The 15244-nt window shown below is 48.9% G+C and overlaps 1 protein-coding gene across 2 annotated transcripts; it reads left to right on the top strand.

Moving 5' to 3' along the window:
- Positions 1 to 1146: 1146 nt before the first annotated feature.
- Positions 1147 to 13087, top strand: TRIM25 (tripartite motif containing 25). Of its 2 annotated transcripts, XM_068151026.1 has the most exons (10): positions 1147 to 1802; positions 2886 to 2981; positions 3648 to 3881; positions 5023 to 5158; positions 5773 to 5844; positions 6230 to 6280; positions 6937 to 6963; positions 7800 to 7904; positions 8137 to 8232; positions 9084 to 13087. In XM_068151026.1, the coding sequence occupies exons 1-10, from the start codon at positions 1194 to 1196 to the stop codon at positions 9614 to 9616; spliced, it is 1959 nt and encodes a 652-aa protein (XP_068007127.1). In that variant the 5' UTR covers positions 1147 to 1193; the 3' UTR covers positions 9617 to 13087. The 2 variants fall into 2 exon arrangements, with proteins under 2 accessions (XP_068007127.1, XP_068007129.1); XM_068151028.1 differs by lacking the exon at positions 7800 to 7904.
- The last annotated feature ends 2157 nt before the right edge of the window (positions 13088 to 15244 follow it).

Raw genomic sequence — 15244 nt, 5'->3', positions numbered from 1 at the left:
TAGTCTGTCACCCACTGCCCCTCATGTACCCTCAGCTGTTCGCACCCCTTCAGACAGCAGTTACGAAGTTCCAGAGAGCACATCTCAAGAAAGCTGTGAATGACAGTGGAGCCAAACTAATCTAGAAACTGACCACCCTCGCGCAGATTACACATGTGATCCTTGAGCTTTCACTCCTCTCACAGCCACTGCAGCTCTGAAGGTCTCCTGTTGTCCTTCCTGCACCAAGACCAAGCAGTGGATTGGAGCCTGTGACATACAACCCCTCCATATATCATCCTGAAGGGGTCTGAGCCTGGAGCTGGGTACTGATGTAGGTAGAAGTCAGCATTATCTGTACAATGCAGGTGTACAGTCACCACTCAGATTTAATTGAATCTTCCAAGAGATCTGGCCAGGAGTCTTTTTCAAAGCACTCACTGAAACAGACAAACCTCAGTGCTTTCCTCAAAGTTTTTGGTGGTCTCAGAAGATTAATGCCACCACAGTAGCCTCCCCATTCCCTAATACTTAAAAAAATTACCATTAAAAGGAACACCAGCGGCTCTCCACCTGAGGTGCCCTTTGGCCATGGTGACATGGACATGAAACAGAATTCGGTTGATATTTCCCACTCCAGATGAAGATGAAGAACAGATACCTAGGAGCTGCCCAAGTTACACAATCCCAGGAACGACTAAAACCTTGAGGCTTGAATACCAAGGCAGGCACCTGACTTGTCTTTGGCAATTAAATATGCAATAAGCTTTTACCTGCATTTTTCCAGTTCTTACACATGAAAACCTGTTTTAAGGCTAAAATAAATCCCATGTGGCACTGTGCCTCTTCGGGACGTGGTTTAATGGCCGTGGTGGTCTTCGGTTGATGGTTGGACTCGGTGATCTTAGAGAACTTTTCCAACCGAAACAATTCTATGGTTCGACGGTAAATCCAGTCGGCAGCAGCCCCGGGGGAGCAGGCGGACGTGGAGGCGTCCGCAGCGTCCCCGTCCTGGCCGTCCTGGCGCCGTCCCTCGGGGCAGAGTCGGGGGCATCGGCAGCTCCGCGGGCGGGCCGGTCGGTCCCGGGTCGCTGCCAGGAGCCGGTCCCGGATCCGCCGCCCCTCCTGGAGGGGCGGGGACCAGCCGCGTAGATTCCCGGAAAGCCTCAGCTGCAGTTTCGTTTCTGGTGTCCCGGGCAGCAGAAGCTGGGGCAATGGCGTCGATGTCGGAGATGAGCCTGGAGGGGCTGGAGGAGGAACTGACCTGCTCCATCTGCCTCTGCCTCTTCAGCAGCCCTGTCACCATCCCCTGCGGGCACAACTTCTGCACCAGCTGCCTGGAGCTCACCTGGGAAGGGCTGTCGGGGTCCTTCAGCTGCCCGCAGTGCCGGACCACCTTCAAGAGCCGCCCGCAGCTGCAGAAGAACACGGTTCTGTGCAAGGTGGTGGAGCAGCTCCAGGGCCGCTCCGGGATCGGGAAACAGGAGGAGGAAGAGGAGGAGGAAGCATCAGCAGAGCGGGGCGGGGAGGAGACCCCCATCTTTTGCGACAGCTGCCTGCAGGCTCCGGCCGTGCAGACCTGCCTGACCTGCACCGCCTCCTTTTGCGCCGAGCACCTGCGGCCGCACCAGGACAGCCCTGCCTTCCGTGCCCACCAGCTGTGCCCGCCGCTGCGCGACCTGCAGCAGCGCAAGTGCCAGAAGCACGACAAGCTCTTCGAGTTCTTCTGCACACAGCATGGCAGCTGCATCTGCTCCCTCTGCCTGCTCGAGCACAAGCTGTGCCACACCAGCCCCTTGGAGGTAGCCAAAGCCAACGCTGAGGTGAGCAGTGGGGAGCTCTCAGCTCTGCCCAGGGCTGAAGTACTCTCCGAGGGGTACCCCAAGCATCTCTTTGTTCGCCCAAGGTCTGGCAGGTCCTCGGATGCTGGGGTAGTGGGCTGTGGAGTTCTGGGGGAGGCAGGACTAAGGCCTGGACTCCTAATCCCTTTCCTGCCTTTGGTAAACCGTTACTGTCCTCCAACGCGGCACCAGCACGGCCTGAGCCCTTCTTTTCGTGTTCCTCCTCTCTCCAAGATGGTGCCCCAGGGGCCCGGAAAGGCGTCAGGGAGGTGACTGCCAGCTCCTGCCCTGGGCTGGGCTGACTGAGAGGGCCCTGACCTCCTGGGGTCACCAGCAGCTCTCAGCCTCCTCTGCTTGCTGCCCAGGCTTTGCTGGGGGCCGTACCCAGGCTGCCTGAGGGACTGTAGGCAGACGTGGCTCTGTATCACTTTAAGAAGCAAAGAACTGTAAAAGTAGCCCAGAGAGATCTCTTATTACATAGATGAAAGGCAGGACAAGGTTTTCCACAGATTGGCAGGGAAGAAAACATGGGCTCCACGTCTTACAGCACAGCTGAAGGTGGGGCCTTGGTGAGAAAAGCACGCTTGAAGGGGGCAAGCTCCCATCTGTATGCTGACCCTCAGAAGTCCTCCCTGATTTAGTTTAGCAGCATCTTGATCTGAAGGAGCAGGTTACTGAGCAATAAAAGTGCAATTACACGAGAGGGGTGGACAGCAGCATTAAGGGAGTATCCAAGTCCAGCCTGAGAGATAAGGTAACTCTGTCAGCACTGGGAGCTGCTGTGCTGCTGAGAACAGCCAGTCCTTAGCGAGAGGGTGAGTCAACGGCAGGCATCTTGCTGTTGGGAGAGCTGGAGCTACAGGGAGGGTCTTGCCTCCACAAGCCATATGTGCAGGAGAGGACTTTTACATCCTGGCAAGTGTAAGGAGCAATCCATCTTAAACCAAGAGTGCTTGGTGCTTACAACAGTTGGCTAAAACTTTCTGTTGTAAACAAGCACAGCCTGACCCAGAGCAGCCATGGCAAATGCTGCTCTGAAGTGCTTATGGGTTTCTTCTGTTGCAGTTGGTGCTGAAGAAGAAACTGATGGAGCTGCATAACCAGAGTGAAAGGACTGCTCAGTTGATAACCAAGGTGAAGACAAACCAAAGCCAAGCTGCTGTAAGTGGGGGACAGCAAAATGCCTGCAGGTTGCTTGGTGTCTGCTGGCCACCGTGTGGGGGTGGTGCCTGTGCTCCTGTGACAGCAGCGGCAGGAGAAGATGTGACTGGGAAGGAACAAAAAAAGAGGATTTTTGGCAGAGCCAGGCAGCTCTGTGGGAGATGGAAGCAAGCCAGCCAGCCACTGTGGAAGCGCTCTGTACCCCCACTGCTGGCACCCCCAACCCTTAATGGGGCTCAGACACATCCTTTCATGTCACACCAGCAAGCACATGTCACTGCAGCCCTAGCTGGAGGATCAGTGAGCAGTGCAGAAATGTGGGGCGGCTCTTCCCCATAAGTGATCACCACTAATCCTTGCCCTTAGGTGATGGTCAGGGATGCCATCTGTGCTGGGGGCTGCATCAGGTACCATTCTTTCTGAACCAAGTGGTAGAGACCAAGAAACTGAGGAGCTGCCAGTGTAGCACTTCTGTGAGGATTGTCTGGATTCCTTGGGAACAAATGAGTTTTCTTTCCAAACTAAATACATGGATTTAATGGTGCCTGGCTCAAGTAGTTGAAACCTACATGTTCCTCGAGGGCTTTCTTGTAGTAGTAGTAAGCAGTATTTTGTCCACAAACTGTCCTTTTGAAACTGCTGTCTGTCTGTCCTTGTCTGCTCCAGGAGACAGCTTCCAGAAAGAGAGATCTGATCAGAAGTGAGTTTTCAGAAATTAAAGCTTTAATTGAAGAAAAAGAAAACAACACCTTGAAAGTCATTGCAGATGAAGAAAAAAGAGTTTACAATAAGTTTGATTATGTTTGTGGTATCCTGGGAAATAAGAAGAAGGAAATTCAGTCTCTGACAGATCAGATTGAGATGGCCCTGACTGAAGGTGACGACGTTCTGTTTTTGAAGGTAATATGTCCTTTAAAGGCAAATCCAGACCTTCATGTCTCTAGGCTGCAGAATCACAAAGCCTGCTGTCAGAGTCCTCCTCTCTAGACACCTTCAGTCCAGTGGTGCAGCTGTGTGCCTGCTAGGACGGCATGCACTGACCAGTACACAGCTATCAGTGAAGGAGTGCTGGGCTCTGCTACCTACCCCCACTTCAGCCACTACTTCTGCCACAAGCAGAGGGACCAGTGACTGAGAGAACTCTTCCAGAGGTGCTTCACCTCTGTGCTGTGGTGCTGCCTAGTAGATCTTACTGCTTCAGCTGAGAATTTATGCCTATGGGTTGCAGATGAAATGCTGCCATGGGTAGTTGGTGGGGGGGAGAGCTGGGCTTTCTCTCACCACCACATAATTTATTGACTGGGCGGAAACACCAATAAATTTATGTGGTGGTGAGAGAAAGCCCAGCTCTGCCCCCCACAAAGAAACTACGGCTAACTCAGTTGGAGAAGCAGAAATGGATAAGAGCTATATTTCCAAGCAGGATGAAATGCAGATTAATATATACACAATATACAATATTTACAATATATACAGAAATATACAGGGAAGAACGCAATACAGAACAACTTTCCCTCCTCCAAGAAGAGGGGTTCCCCCCCCAACTGTATCCCCCTTCTCCCCCTTCCTCCCTTTTTTCCCAAAAAGGGTTAGAGAGAGAGAAAAAGGTAATTATTAAGGAGGGAATTCTGTTACCTCTAAGTGTATGCAAGAATTAGTTTCTGATCTGTTAGTTGAAGGTCAGCACCCGACAGACAGAACACAGCTGTTGCTCAGAGAGACTGAAAAAGACAGACTGAACTGAGTGACATTCAAACTGAACTAAAGCTAAAAATTTAAAGTTGCATTCTACCAATCTACCAATGAAATTAGTTTAGACTTATCTTTGTTTTCATTTCAATACCAAAACATTCAGCCAGAGTGTTCCGGTAACTGTCCCTTTCTTGAAGGCACAGCCTAAAACGGTCAATAGTGTCTGACTGTAGCCTTTGCTCCTTGGAGATGAATGCACAACCCCCACCCAGTTTTAAAGCAATCGGGTTGGGTTTTTCTGTCTTCTACACAAGGTGGTCCTCATGAGATCTTCCATTTGTAATTTCAGAGAGCAACAGCACTGCAACGAACATCGACTAAAGACGCTTATGTTCCCGCAATTGAAATGGACCAAAACTTGATGCATTCCACTTACCAGGCTGCCATTAACCTTAAGGAAACTGTGAAGCAATCAGTGCCTCAGTGTAAGGAGAGAAAAAAAGTGGAAAGTACCCCATCAGTGGGAGAAGTGGCATTTGCTGCCATGGCTTTGAGTTCCAATGAGGGATCTTCCCCCTCCAGTGCAAATATCATTAAAAGAAATGGTACAGCAAGGAGACTTGGTTCCTATAATCCCTGTCTTCCAGCTTCTGCAGCCTTCTGTTTCCACACCAAAATGCTGCAGTCTGGGCTAAACTAAGAGAAAAAATGTCCCACTTTAATCTATAGATGGAAAGGCTGCTGTGATGCTGTAGCATCCTTCTATAGAATATAAGAGGCTTCTGGCACAGCTCAGCCTTTATTCCTCACAGTAAATTATTTATGCAGCAGGGTTGGTTGTTAGGATGTGGATTTGAGGCTTCACAGTGCTAGGACTATGGTTACCCAGCTGTGAAGCTGCTGCTGGTGTAAGTGGTGTAGAACAAAGCTCTACTTACCAGGTTAAACAGAACTATCTTCTGCACGGGGGCATGGGCTGGCTTCTGCACTGAGGATCACTTCAGTTCTATCCAGCTAACTGCAAAATGAGCTTGGAACCTGTCTAAATCATGACTGTTGCTGGCAATGCAAACCATAACATAAAATATCTTCATTGCAGCAAACCCACCCCCTGTGAAAGCTAAACCCACTGCAGCACCTGCTGCAAGCAAAACTGTTGGGAAAAAGGCACGTAAGTACTGAAGACCATCACCTCCCCCGGACCATCACCCCCTCCTAGCCATTGTCCTCTCCTAACCACAGCTTTACCATTAGCTAAGAATACAAGCTGCCACCTGGGAGCTGTGGTGGTGGGGTTGGGGATTCTCTCCAGTAGCATCTTGGCACAGAAGGGGAGGGTGGTTGGGGCTGCTCAGTGCTGGATGCCTGCTGAGGTGTACAATAGTTGTGTCCATGCAGGCTGGAAAGCAAAGCAGAGCCTCCCCTCCCTCTGGTTCTTGCAGGGTAGTTTTCATTTGAAGTAAACATCTGGTGGCTTGTTTGATGGCTTTGTGTGCATTGAGTCCTGCTCATGAGCTCTTCACCTTCTGTTTCTTTTCTTTCTTTCCCCCAACAAGAGAAAGTCGTTCAGCAAATTCAAGGCACCTCACAGGTGGAGGCAAATACCAGTAAGTAGTGACTAATGACAAACTTAAACATTTTGCTGGCCACATCTTGGCTGGTCTGAAGCTGGGATGATGGAGACAGTCTCAATGGCAGCTTATGCTGGGACTTTGCATGCCGTTTTGTCCAGATACCAGCATTAATGCAGCCCTCTGGCCTGTCTGGGAGATCTTCCATGTTCTCCTTTGAAATAAATCTGTGTGTTAAGAAACTGCTTCTGTCCCTTCCACTGAGCTCTTGACATGTGGCCCATCCCATTCACAAGGGCTGGGTGTGGAGCACTCAGTGGGGTCTGCTGGGGGTGCTGGAGTTGAGCGGACTTGCAGCTCCTGCTGCTGCATGAGAAGTTTTGTTGTTGTAACAAGCAAGGGAAATATCTGTGTGCCTTGTAGGGACAGGATTATTACCACCTGCCCTAACAGGCTACATCCTGGACTAGAGGTGAAGCTTATTCCAGGCTTGTGACCCTGTGAAATAGGAAGCAAATAGTAGATTGTATGAGTGTACTTGCATGTGGCTTCAGCATGCTGGACTGTCAGCTTCATCCGATGCTGCAGCTTCAGAAAAACCATGATGATGATGTCACAGCTGCCACAGTCCATCGGTGCCCCTTCAGTCTCAGTAGAACTCACAGTTCTCTTTTTCCTTTTTTCCTCTCCAGAGGAGAAGAAAAAAGCTCCTAAAGTTGGTAAGTCCAAGCTTCCAGCATATTTACTCTTAATTTTCATTGACTGCTCTTAAAAGGGTAAGTAATGGTCACTAGTGTTGGTGTATTTAGCAGAAGTCCAACCCTTGCTCTGAGTAGGCTCTTACTAGTCACTGTGAGAGCCATCAAATGCTGAAGGAGGTTGTCCAGAGACAACAGGGGGGTTATAAGCTCAAGCAACCTGAGCTACTGTTCACTCTAAGCCTGCAGGGACCTCACACCTCTAGATCACAGAATTGCAGAACATTAGGGATTTGGAAAGGACCTTGAAAAGCTCATCCAGTTCAACCCCCCTGCCAGAGTAGGATCACCTATACCAGATCACACAGGAACACATCCAGACACATTTGGAATTAATCCAGAGAAGGAGACTCCACAGCAAGAGTGGAGCAGCCTGCTCCAGGGCCCTGTCACCCTCACAGTGAAATTTTCCCTTCTGTTACCATGGCACCTCCTCTGCTCCAGTTTGCCCCCAGTGGCCCTTGTCCTGTCCTTGGACATCCCTGAGCCTGGCTCCATCCTCCCTACACTGCCCCTGCACATCTTTATCAACAGGAATGAGGTCACCCCTCAGGCTCCTCTGCTCCCAGCTCCAGGCCCCAGTTCCTTCAGCCTGTCCTCACAGGGAGATGTTCCACTGCCTGCAGCAGCTTTGTGCCTCTGTGCTGGACCCTTTCAAGCAGTTCTCTGAGGTCCTTCTTGAATTGAGAGGCCCAGAACTGGACACAATATTCCAGATGTGGCCTCACCAGGGCAGAGTAGAGGGGGAGGAGAACCTTTCTCGATTTACTAACCACTTCACTTCTAATACACCTCAGGATGCCATTTGCCTTCTTGGCCACAAGGGCACATTGCTGGCTCATTGTCATTCTTCCATCCACCAGGACCCCTGGGTCCCATTCCTGTGCGCTGCTCTCCAACAGGTCAGTCCCTAGCCTATCCTGGCTCACAGGGTTGTTCTTTCCCAGGTGCAAGACACTGCACTTGCCCTTGTTGTATTTCATGAGATCTCTCCCTGCCCAGCTCTGCAGCCTGTCCAGGTCCTGCTGAATGGCAGCACAGTAGATGTCCAGCCAAGCTGAGCGTGTCTGGGATGGTGTCCCATGCAGGCTTTCTTCCCAACTGACCAAACTCTCTTTTCTTCTTCCAACACAGCACCAACCACAGGAGCTCCAAGTGCTGCAGCTGCTGTTTCAAATAAAGAGCTTATGGAGAGCTTCATGAAGAAACCCAGAGAGGAGCTTTTGCAGTGTAAGAGACTCAGTGATACACTACTTAAAGATTAACTTCCTGCACCTCCTGCCCTGCTCTTACATGCCCTCTGTGGTTATCTGACAAAACTACTTTTGAGGGGGTTTAGTTAGCCTGGTAGGTTGTTATAAAAGAAGGAAATTTTTGGAGGAGAAGAGAGCAGGTTTCCAAGTGGTTCTTTGACCAGATACTTTGATTCTCAAGTATCTTTCCATAGCCAAACAAAGTTTTCTCAGTAGTGGCTTTGGTTTTCCCACAGAATGATTGTATCAGGGTAGCCTTGAAACATGATGTACCCTGAAATGTAGGCTTTTACATGAGCTCAGAGTGGCTTGCTTAAGATGCTATTCCAGATGGTAGCATGGTACATAGCTTCCACTGACACATCAGCCATCCTCTTCTTCTCCCAGCATCTGTTTGGCTGGGGAAGGAATCCCCTGGGGGTGCAGGAGGGAGGGAAACCTGTCCTCCATTTGCCTGCTGTGTAAAACAGAGCTGCAGATCAACCCAGCAGGTGTTATGGGGACAAGTTACTCCTGGGGAGATTCCCAATGGAATCCAGAATAAAATGTTCCCCTATGAGAACAACTGGACACTGGAATAATCTCCCAGGGGAAGTAGTGGATTCCCCTACATTGGTCAATTTAAAGACTCAGCTTGCCAGGATGCTGGGCCAGCACATTGCAACTCCATTGTCACCTAGAAAGGTTCAATCGAATCATCCCTGGGGTCCCTTCCAACGTGGCATTCTGTGATACTGTGGAGGAGAGCAGAGCAGGGAGATAAACACATCCAGGAACAAGTGCTTAGGCAGGGGCCTTCAGTCCCTTCCTCGCTCTGTGTTGTTGCAGATGCTGCTAACATCACCCTGGATTTCAACACCGCTCATAACAAGGTGATTCTGTCTGACAAGTACACCAAGATGGCTGTCTCAGACACCCCCATGAATTATGGCTACCACCCTCAGCGCTTCATGGATTGTCCCCAAGTGCTGGGCTTCCAGTGCTTCAAGAGAGGCATCCACTACTGGGAGGTGGAAATGCAGCAGAACAACTTCTGTGGCATTGGGATCTGCTACGGCAGCATGGACCGGCAGGGCCCCGATAGCCGCCTGGGCAGGAACAGCAGCTCCTGGTGCATCGAGTGGTTTAACTCCAAAATATCATCCTGGCATGATGATGTAGAAAAGTGCCTGCCCAATGTGAAGGCTACCAAGATTGGGGTGCTGCTCCACTGTGAGGGAGGCTTTGTGCTCTTCCTGGCTGTTGGGGAGAAGCATAATGTGATCTATAAGTTCAAGGCCCAGTTCTCTGAAGCCTTGTACCCTGCCTTCTGGTTGTTTTCCAGTGGCACTGTGCTTTCTCTCAGTGCAATGAAAAATTAAGGCCTCAGATCTGAGTATGGTTTGCAGATAATTAGTCCTACAGCAACTCTTCATTAGTCTTAGTCTAAAAAGTCTCAAAGATTCTATGTTTCAGATAAAAAATGAGCAGCTTTTTAAGCAGTTTGGGAAATCTGCTGATGCTTTGGTCTGAATTGCTAATGCCTTTAGATAGTGATTTAGTAGAAATGTCCATGATGGAGAGGAGAAGCTACAATGAAAGGTTTTGCAAAGACCTTAACTGTCCTTCTAAAGCAAAGTGATGGTACAAACCATTGTCAGATGTCTTCAGTAGCCACCGTGGCTTCTGTGGTTTGCTGTAAAGGATCCCCAGAGTTAATATTCCAGTCTAAATGTGTTTTGCAGGTAGCCAATAGCCCCTTTGAGAAAGAAACAGGAAGAAGTCCTTGACAAGTTCAGGTTCCAGTCTTTGAGGTACGACTCATTGTTGCCTTTTTCTCTATAGGCAGACTGTTGTCCATCATCAGGGTTTGCAGTACACAAGTTCTGGGTGTATGGCTCCATGAGATGGTGCAGAGTCAACTGTTACTAAGTTCAGGTCACAGGACCTGAAGTTATAAAAGGCAACATGACAAATCTCAGAATGGAAATGCAGCAGCTTTTACAGAGTTGATGGATAAGAAATGGTGTCAGAATCACCAGGAAATAAATTACATCAACTCAAAAACTGGGAATACACCAGCAAGGGTTCAGGGAGGCATCCTGCAGAGCAGGGCTGTGCACCCTGTGACAGCAGAGCTTGTTGGATGAAGCTGTTTGTCTCCTGTTCTGCTCCAGAACATGCTTCACTGCTTCACACTGCAGGCTCTTCAGAGGGTTTTTTACTGTGCTGAGGAGTCCAAGGAGAGCGTTTTGGAATGGGCTGCCCAGGGAGGTGGTGGAATCACCATCCCTGGAGGTGTTCAAGAGGGGATTGGACATGGCCCTTGGTGCCATGGTTCAGTCATGAGGTCTGTGGTGACAGGTTGGACTCGATCTTTGAGATCTCTCCCAACCTTGGTGATACTGTGATTCTGTGATTTTTAGCTTTCACAGGGAGCATAAAGGTGCTGGTCACTTAAAGCAGGGCCTCCTGATGTAAAGCCTCTCTGTGAGGCAGGATGTTCTCTGCTGGTGTATCTTTAGTTGTTCAAGTGGAAGAAACTGGATTTCCTATGTGCTGTTGGGACTCTGACTTGAGGAGTCTCTAAACCCTCTGCACAATGCTATTTCCCCTCTGCATGAAGCTTGTGGGTAGACAGGTGAGACTTCTGAAGCATGCAGGGAATCAGTACAAAGGAGAAGGGTTGGGAATGGGTTTTACATTCTCCTGGTGTGCTTTGCTTTGGCCTGTGCTGTGTCTTCAGAAGTCCTGGCCACATACAGAGGAATCTGGACCTCTGCATTTCTTTCTTCCAACTTCAAAGCCATCAGTAGGCAGCCAAGGTGTTTGAGGCTCATAGTTATTTGGGCTGCACCTTGTTGATGCCTCTGGACTTGCTATCAATAAGACATAGTTCTTATTTTTAACTCTCATTTCCCGTAGTAGCCCATGAAGGGAAGTTCAAGTGAGAGTTTTCCTCGACTTTGATTTGTAAAACTTCCCCTCAGGGCATGTGGTGAAATAAGCCACAAAGCTACTGCTGGCAATTTGGAAGGAAATTGTTAGAAGGCTCAGAAAAACCTCTGTGACTACCTCTCAAGGAGACTTGCAGGAATTCAGGCTCAGTGCCTCAGTTTTTGCTTGGTTTGTTAAACTCCCGGTACTTTGTCAAGGATAGCATCAGTCTGACGAGACACTTCCTTTTCTTGGGGCAGAACAGGATAGGAAAGTGATGGTGGACCCAAAAGGGTCATGGCTGTGTCTGGAGGAGTTGTACCATCTCAAGGGTCTCAGCTCTCCAAAACACAGTCCAGCACTGAAACCAGCAAACTAAGCAGAACACTAAGCAGAGGGAGGCTGTGTCCTGCCTGGAGCCAGTCTTTCTTTTTCCCTGCACTTGCAGTTTTTCATCAGTGAGGGACAAGAGCAGTTTCCTTTGAAACATTCCATCCCTGCCTGGCTGTGCCACAGGGCTGCAGATCCTCTCAGAAGGGTGCTGAAGGACTGCTCTGTCCCCTTGTTCATGGAAAAAATGGTGTTCCAATGGTTTGTGCAGTGGGCAAAGTCCATCTTTTCTGTTGTTTGCTTCTTGCCTTTGAAGAGGTGTCAGTATGAACCCCCAAGTCTGTGGGATGCTTTAGCCACAGTCTGGAGTGACACTCAAGCAAAGCAGAGCAGCTCCTACTCTACATTGGACCAGGTTTGATTCTTTAAATGTGGCCTTGGTGTAGGACCAACAGTCTATAACACAGGAGGTGCTGTGGATTACCACAGGCAGTGGCACAAGCCTGCTGTTGTAGTCCTGATTCTCTGGTTTGTTTGACTCCTTTTGTGCCATGAATGACCAGAGAGGATAGGAGTTTCTGTTGATTCGAAAAGAGATGGGAATTGCAGAACTGCAGTGCTGCAAACTGTTAGTTTGTTTAGCTTTAGATATCTTGGATATAGCAAATTATTGGGGTGATAGAAAAAAAATATCAGTCACAGCATGATAAATAATGGTTCAAAAGCCTCTTGAACACAAACTGGAGTGATTTTACTTAGCCATTAACTATCAAAGTTGTACTGCTTGTAATCAACACGTAGATGAAAGCCTGTGTTTTAATTATACTTCTCTTTTTCATGCTATAAAAGAACCCAGCTTAGTCAGTCTAGAAAAAAAAGAACTAATTCTGGTGTTAATAGAATCATAGAATCAATAAGGCTGGAAAAGACCTCAGAGATCATCAAGTCCAACCTGTCATCCAATACCTCATGACTAACCGTCCCTGGAGGTGTTCAAGAGGGGATTTGATGTGGCACTTGAAGCCATGGCTTAGTTAGCCATGATTCTATGATTCTATGAAGTAGACTACATCCACAGCCTTCTCCACATCCACCAGGCAGGTCACCTGATCATACAAGGAGATCAGGTTGGTGAGGCAGGATCTGTCCTTCTGAAATCCACGTTGGCTAGAAAGCCACAGGGATGTGGTTTTGCTTAATGCTTTGCATGAAATGATTTGCATGCTAATGTACAAGTAGGAGAAACTCTTGCTCTCTGAAAACATCATTATCTGTTTTAATCCTTTCTTCAATGAAACACATCAACAAAATACTGCAGTTAGGAGGAAAAAAAAGAAATATTTATGTAGTCCTGAACCTGCTGCTTGTACTCATTTATCAGCCACGTACTTCAGTATCTGTTCCTTCATATAGATGTGCCAGCTGGACAGCCTTGGCAGGGCAGCAGCCATTCATTTGATGCCATCTGCTTTATGGCTGTGCCTGTCACTGGGTTAGAAGTTAACTCTTGTTGATTCCTTTTTCAGCTGTAGAAGTGTAAGGATCATGGTAGTTTGAATTCAATAAATACTCAATGCAAACCCTAACTCAGTGTTTTGTTCTGTGCCTGAAGTTGAAGCAAGCTGGAAGGCAGAACAAGGATGCTAGAGGGTACAAAGTGGTCTTTTCCTGCATAACTCACTGAGTTACACAAGCACTGGGGTGGAGAGGAAAGGAGGAGAGCTGCAGAGCCTGTGGTATCCTCTGGGCTATCAAAGGCTGGCCTAAACATCTCCTTCACCTGAGCTACACAACCTTTGCCAGGAACACTGCATCTGAGCCTGGGATGAGAGGAACACCCTATCCACTAAATGATCCTGCAGGGTAAGCTCCAACCATCTCACAGGTTCCACAGGGAGGTGCTTGGGGCCCCATCCCTGGAGATATTCAAAGCAAGGCTTGACAGGGCTCTGAGCAATCTGATCTAGTCGAGGATATCCCTGCTGGCTGCAGAAGTGTTGGACTGGATGACCTTCAGAGGTCCCTTCCAACCCAGACCATTCTGTGAGGGCATCAGCTAGGGGCAGATGGCCTGAGGACTCACTTTGTGCAGTGGGATTGCTTAACAAAGCCTTAGGTGACGGCCAGCAGGTCCAGCTTAAGTCTGGAAGCTGCAATGGATGATGATTCCTAGCATCACTCAGTGAAATAAAACTAGAAGGTTCCTAAGCTGCTGCCTCCCCACCTGGCCAGCAGTAAGCAGCCTAACTGAGCTGTGCTGGTGGCTCAATAGACTTTAAAAATTAGCCAGGACCAAAGCATCTACAAAACAAGTTAAAAATTGACTTTTCTGCTTCAAGTTTCTCCAGGTGAGTTAGGCTGATGAAAGTTTGGGGGAATAAACTCCTATTTCTTCCTCTACTTCCCAGTTCCTCCCAGCTGAGTGGCTGTTACTTCTCAAACAGGATCAGTTAAAACCATGTCACTATGACTCCTGTTCAAAGTCCATCTCACTTAGATTTTCCTTGGCAGCTATCAAAAAGTTCAGGACAGCAATTTGTGAACCTTGCTCAGCCAAGGGGAACTGTGTTTACAAAGAAACACAACACAACAAATCAAAAAAGGAGTTATTTCAGAAGTCAATTAATCCTGGTCTGCCAGGATTTCTTCAGATTTCTTCCAGGCTCACATCTGTCAGCCCTGTGTCTCCCAGGCTGCTGTCAGATGCTGTTACACAGCCAATAACGGCTTTATTCACACCCTTCATGGCACGTTGTGTGGCAGGCATTTGAGGGTGGAACAATCCCATTGATGTAAAAGAGAGGCACTTATGGGAGCTGGGCCATTAAAATAATAAAAGCTAATTGATTATCATAGTATCAGTCAGGGTTGGAAGGGACCACAAGGATCATCTAGTTCCAACCCCCCTGCCATGGGCAGGGACACCCCACACTAGATCAGGCTGGCCAGAGCCTCATCCAGCCTGGTCTTAAACACCCCCAGGGACGGGGCCTCGACCACCTCCCTGGACAACACATTCCAGGGCTTCACCACTCTCATGGGGAAGAACCTCCTCCTCACATCTAGCCTGAATCTCCCCACCTCCAGCTTCATTCCATTCCCCCTAGTCCTAGCACTACCTGAGATCCTGAGAAGTCCTTCCCCAGCCTTCCTGTAGGCCCCCTTCAGATACTGGAAGGCCACAATTAGGTCACCTCGGAGCCTTCTCTTCTGCAGACTGAACAGCCCCAACTCCTTCAGTCTGTCCTCATAGGAGAGGTGGTCCAGCCCTCTGATCATCCTTGTGGCCCTTCTCTGGACACGCTCCAGCACCTCCACATCCCTCTTGTAATAGGGGCTCCAGAACTGGACACAGTACTCCAGGTGGGGTCTCACCAGAGCTGAGTAGAGGGGGAGGATCACCTCCCTCAACCTGCTAGCCACACTTCTCTTGATGCAGCCCAAGATCTGATTGGCTTTGCAGGCTGCAAGTGCACACTGAGAGCTCATGTTGAGCTGCTTGTCCACCAGCACCTCCAAGTCTCTCTCCTCAGGGCTGCTTTCCAGCCAGTTACTGCCCAGCCTGGATTTGTGCCTGGGATTGCCTCGACCCAGAGGCAGATAAGAAGCAGATAATTAAATGAAAATATCATTCTGAGCAGCAGCATCCTGGCTCTAAATTAGTTCAACAGAACTTCAGGGAAGGGAGAGAGTTGTATTTTGTGTTTGTATTTAACTCCTTAATGCTTTGCAGTGGAAGAATA

This window comes from Melanerpes formicivorus, unplaced genomic scaffold (genome assembly GCF_026170545.1).
Source record: "Melanerpes formicivorus ecotype bairdi unplaced genomic scaffold, bMelFor1.0.p_v2 SCAF_21, whole genome shotgun sequence".
Lineage (NCBI taxonomy): Eukaryota > Metazoa > Chordata > Aves > Piciformes > Picidae > Melanerpes > Melanerpes formicivorus.
Note: the sequence above shows the minus strand (reverse complement) of the source record. Positions and strands in the feature narration are given on the sequence as shown.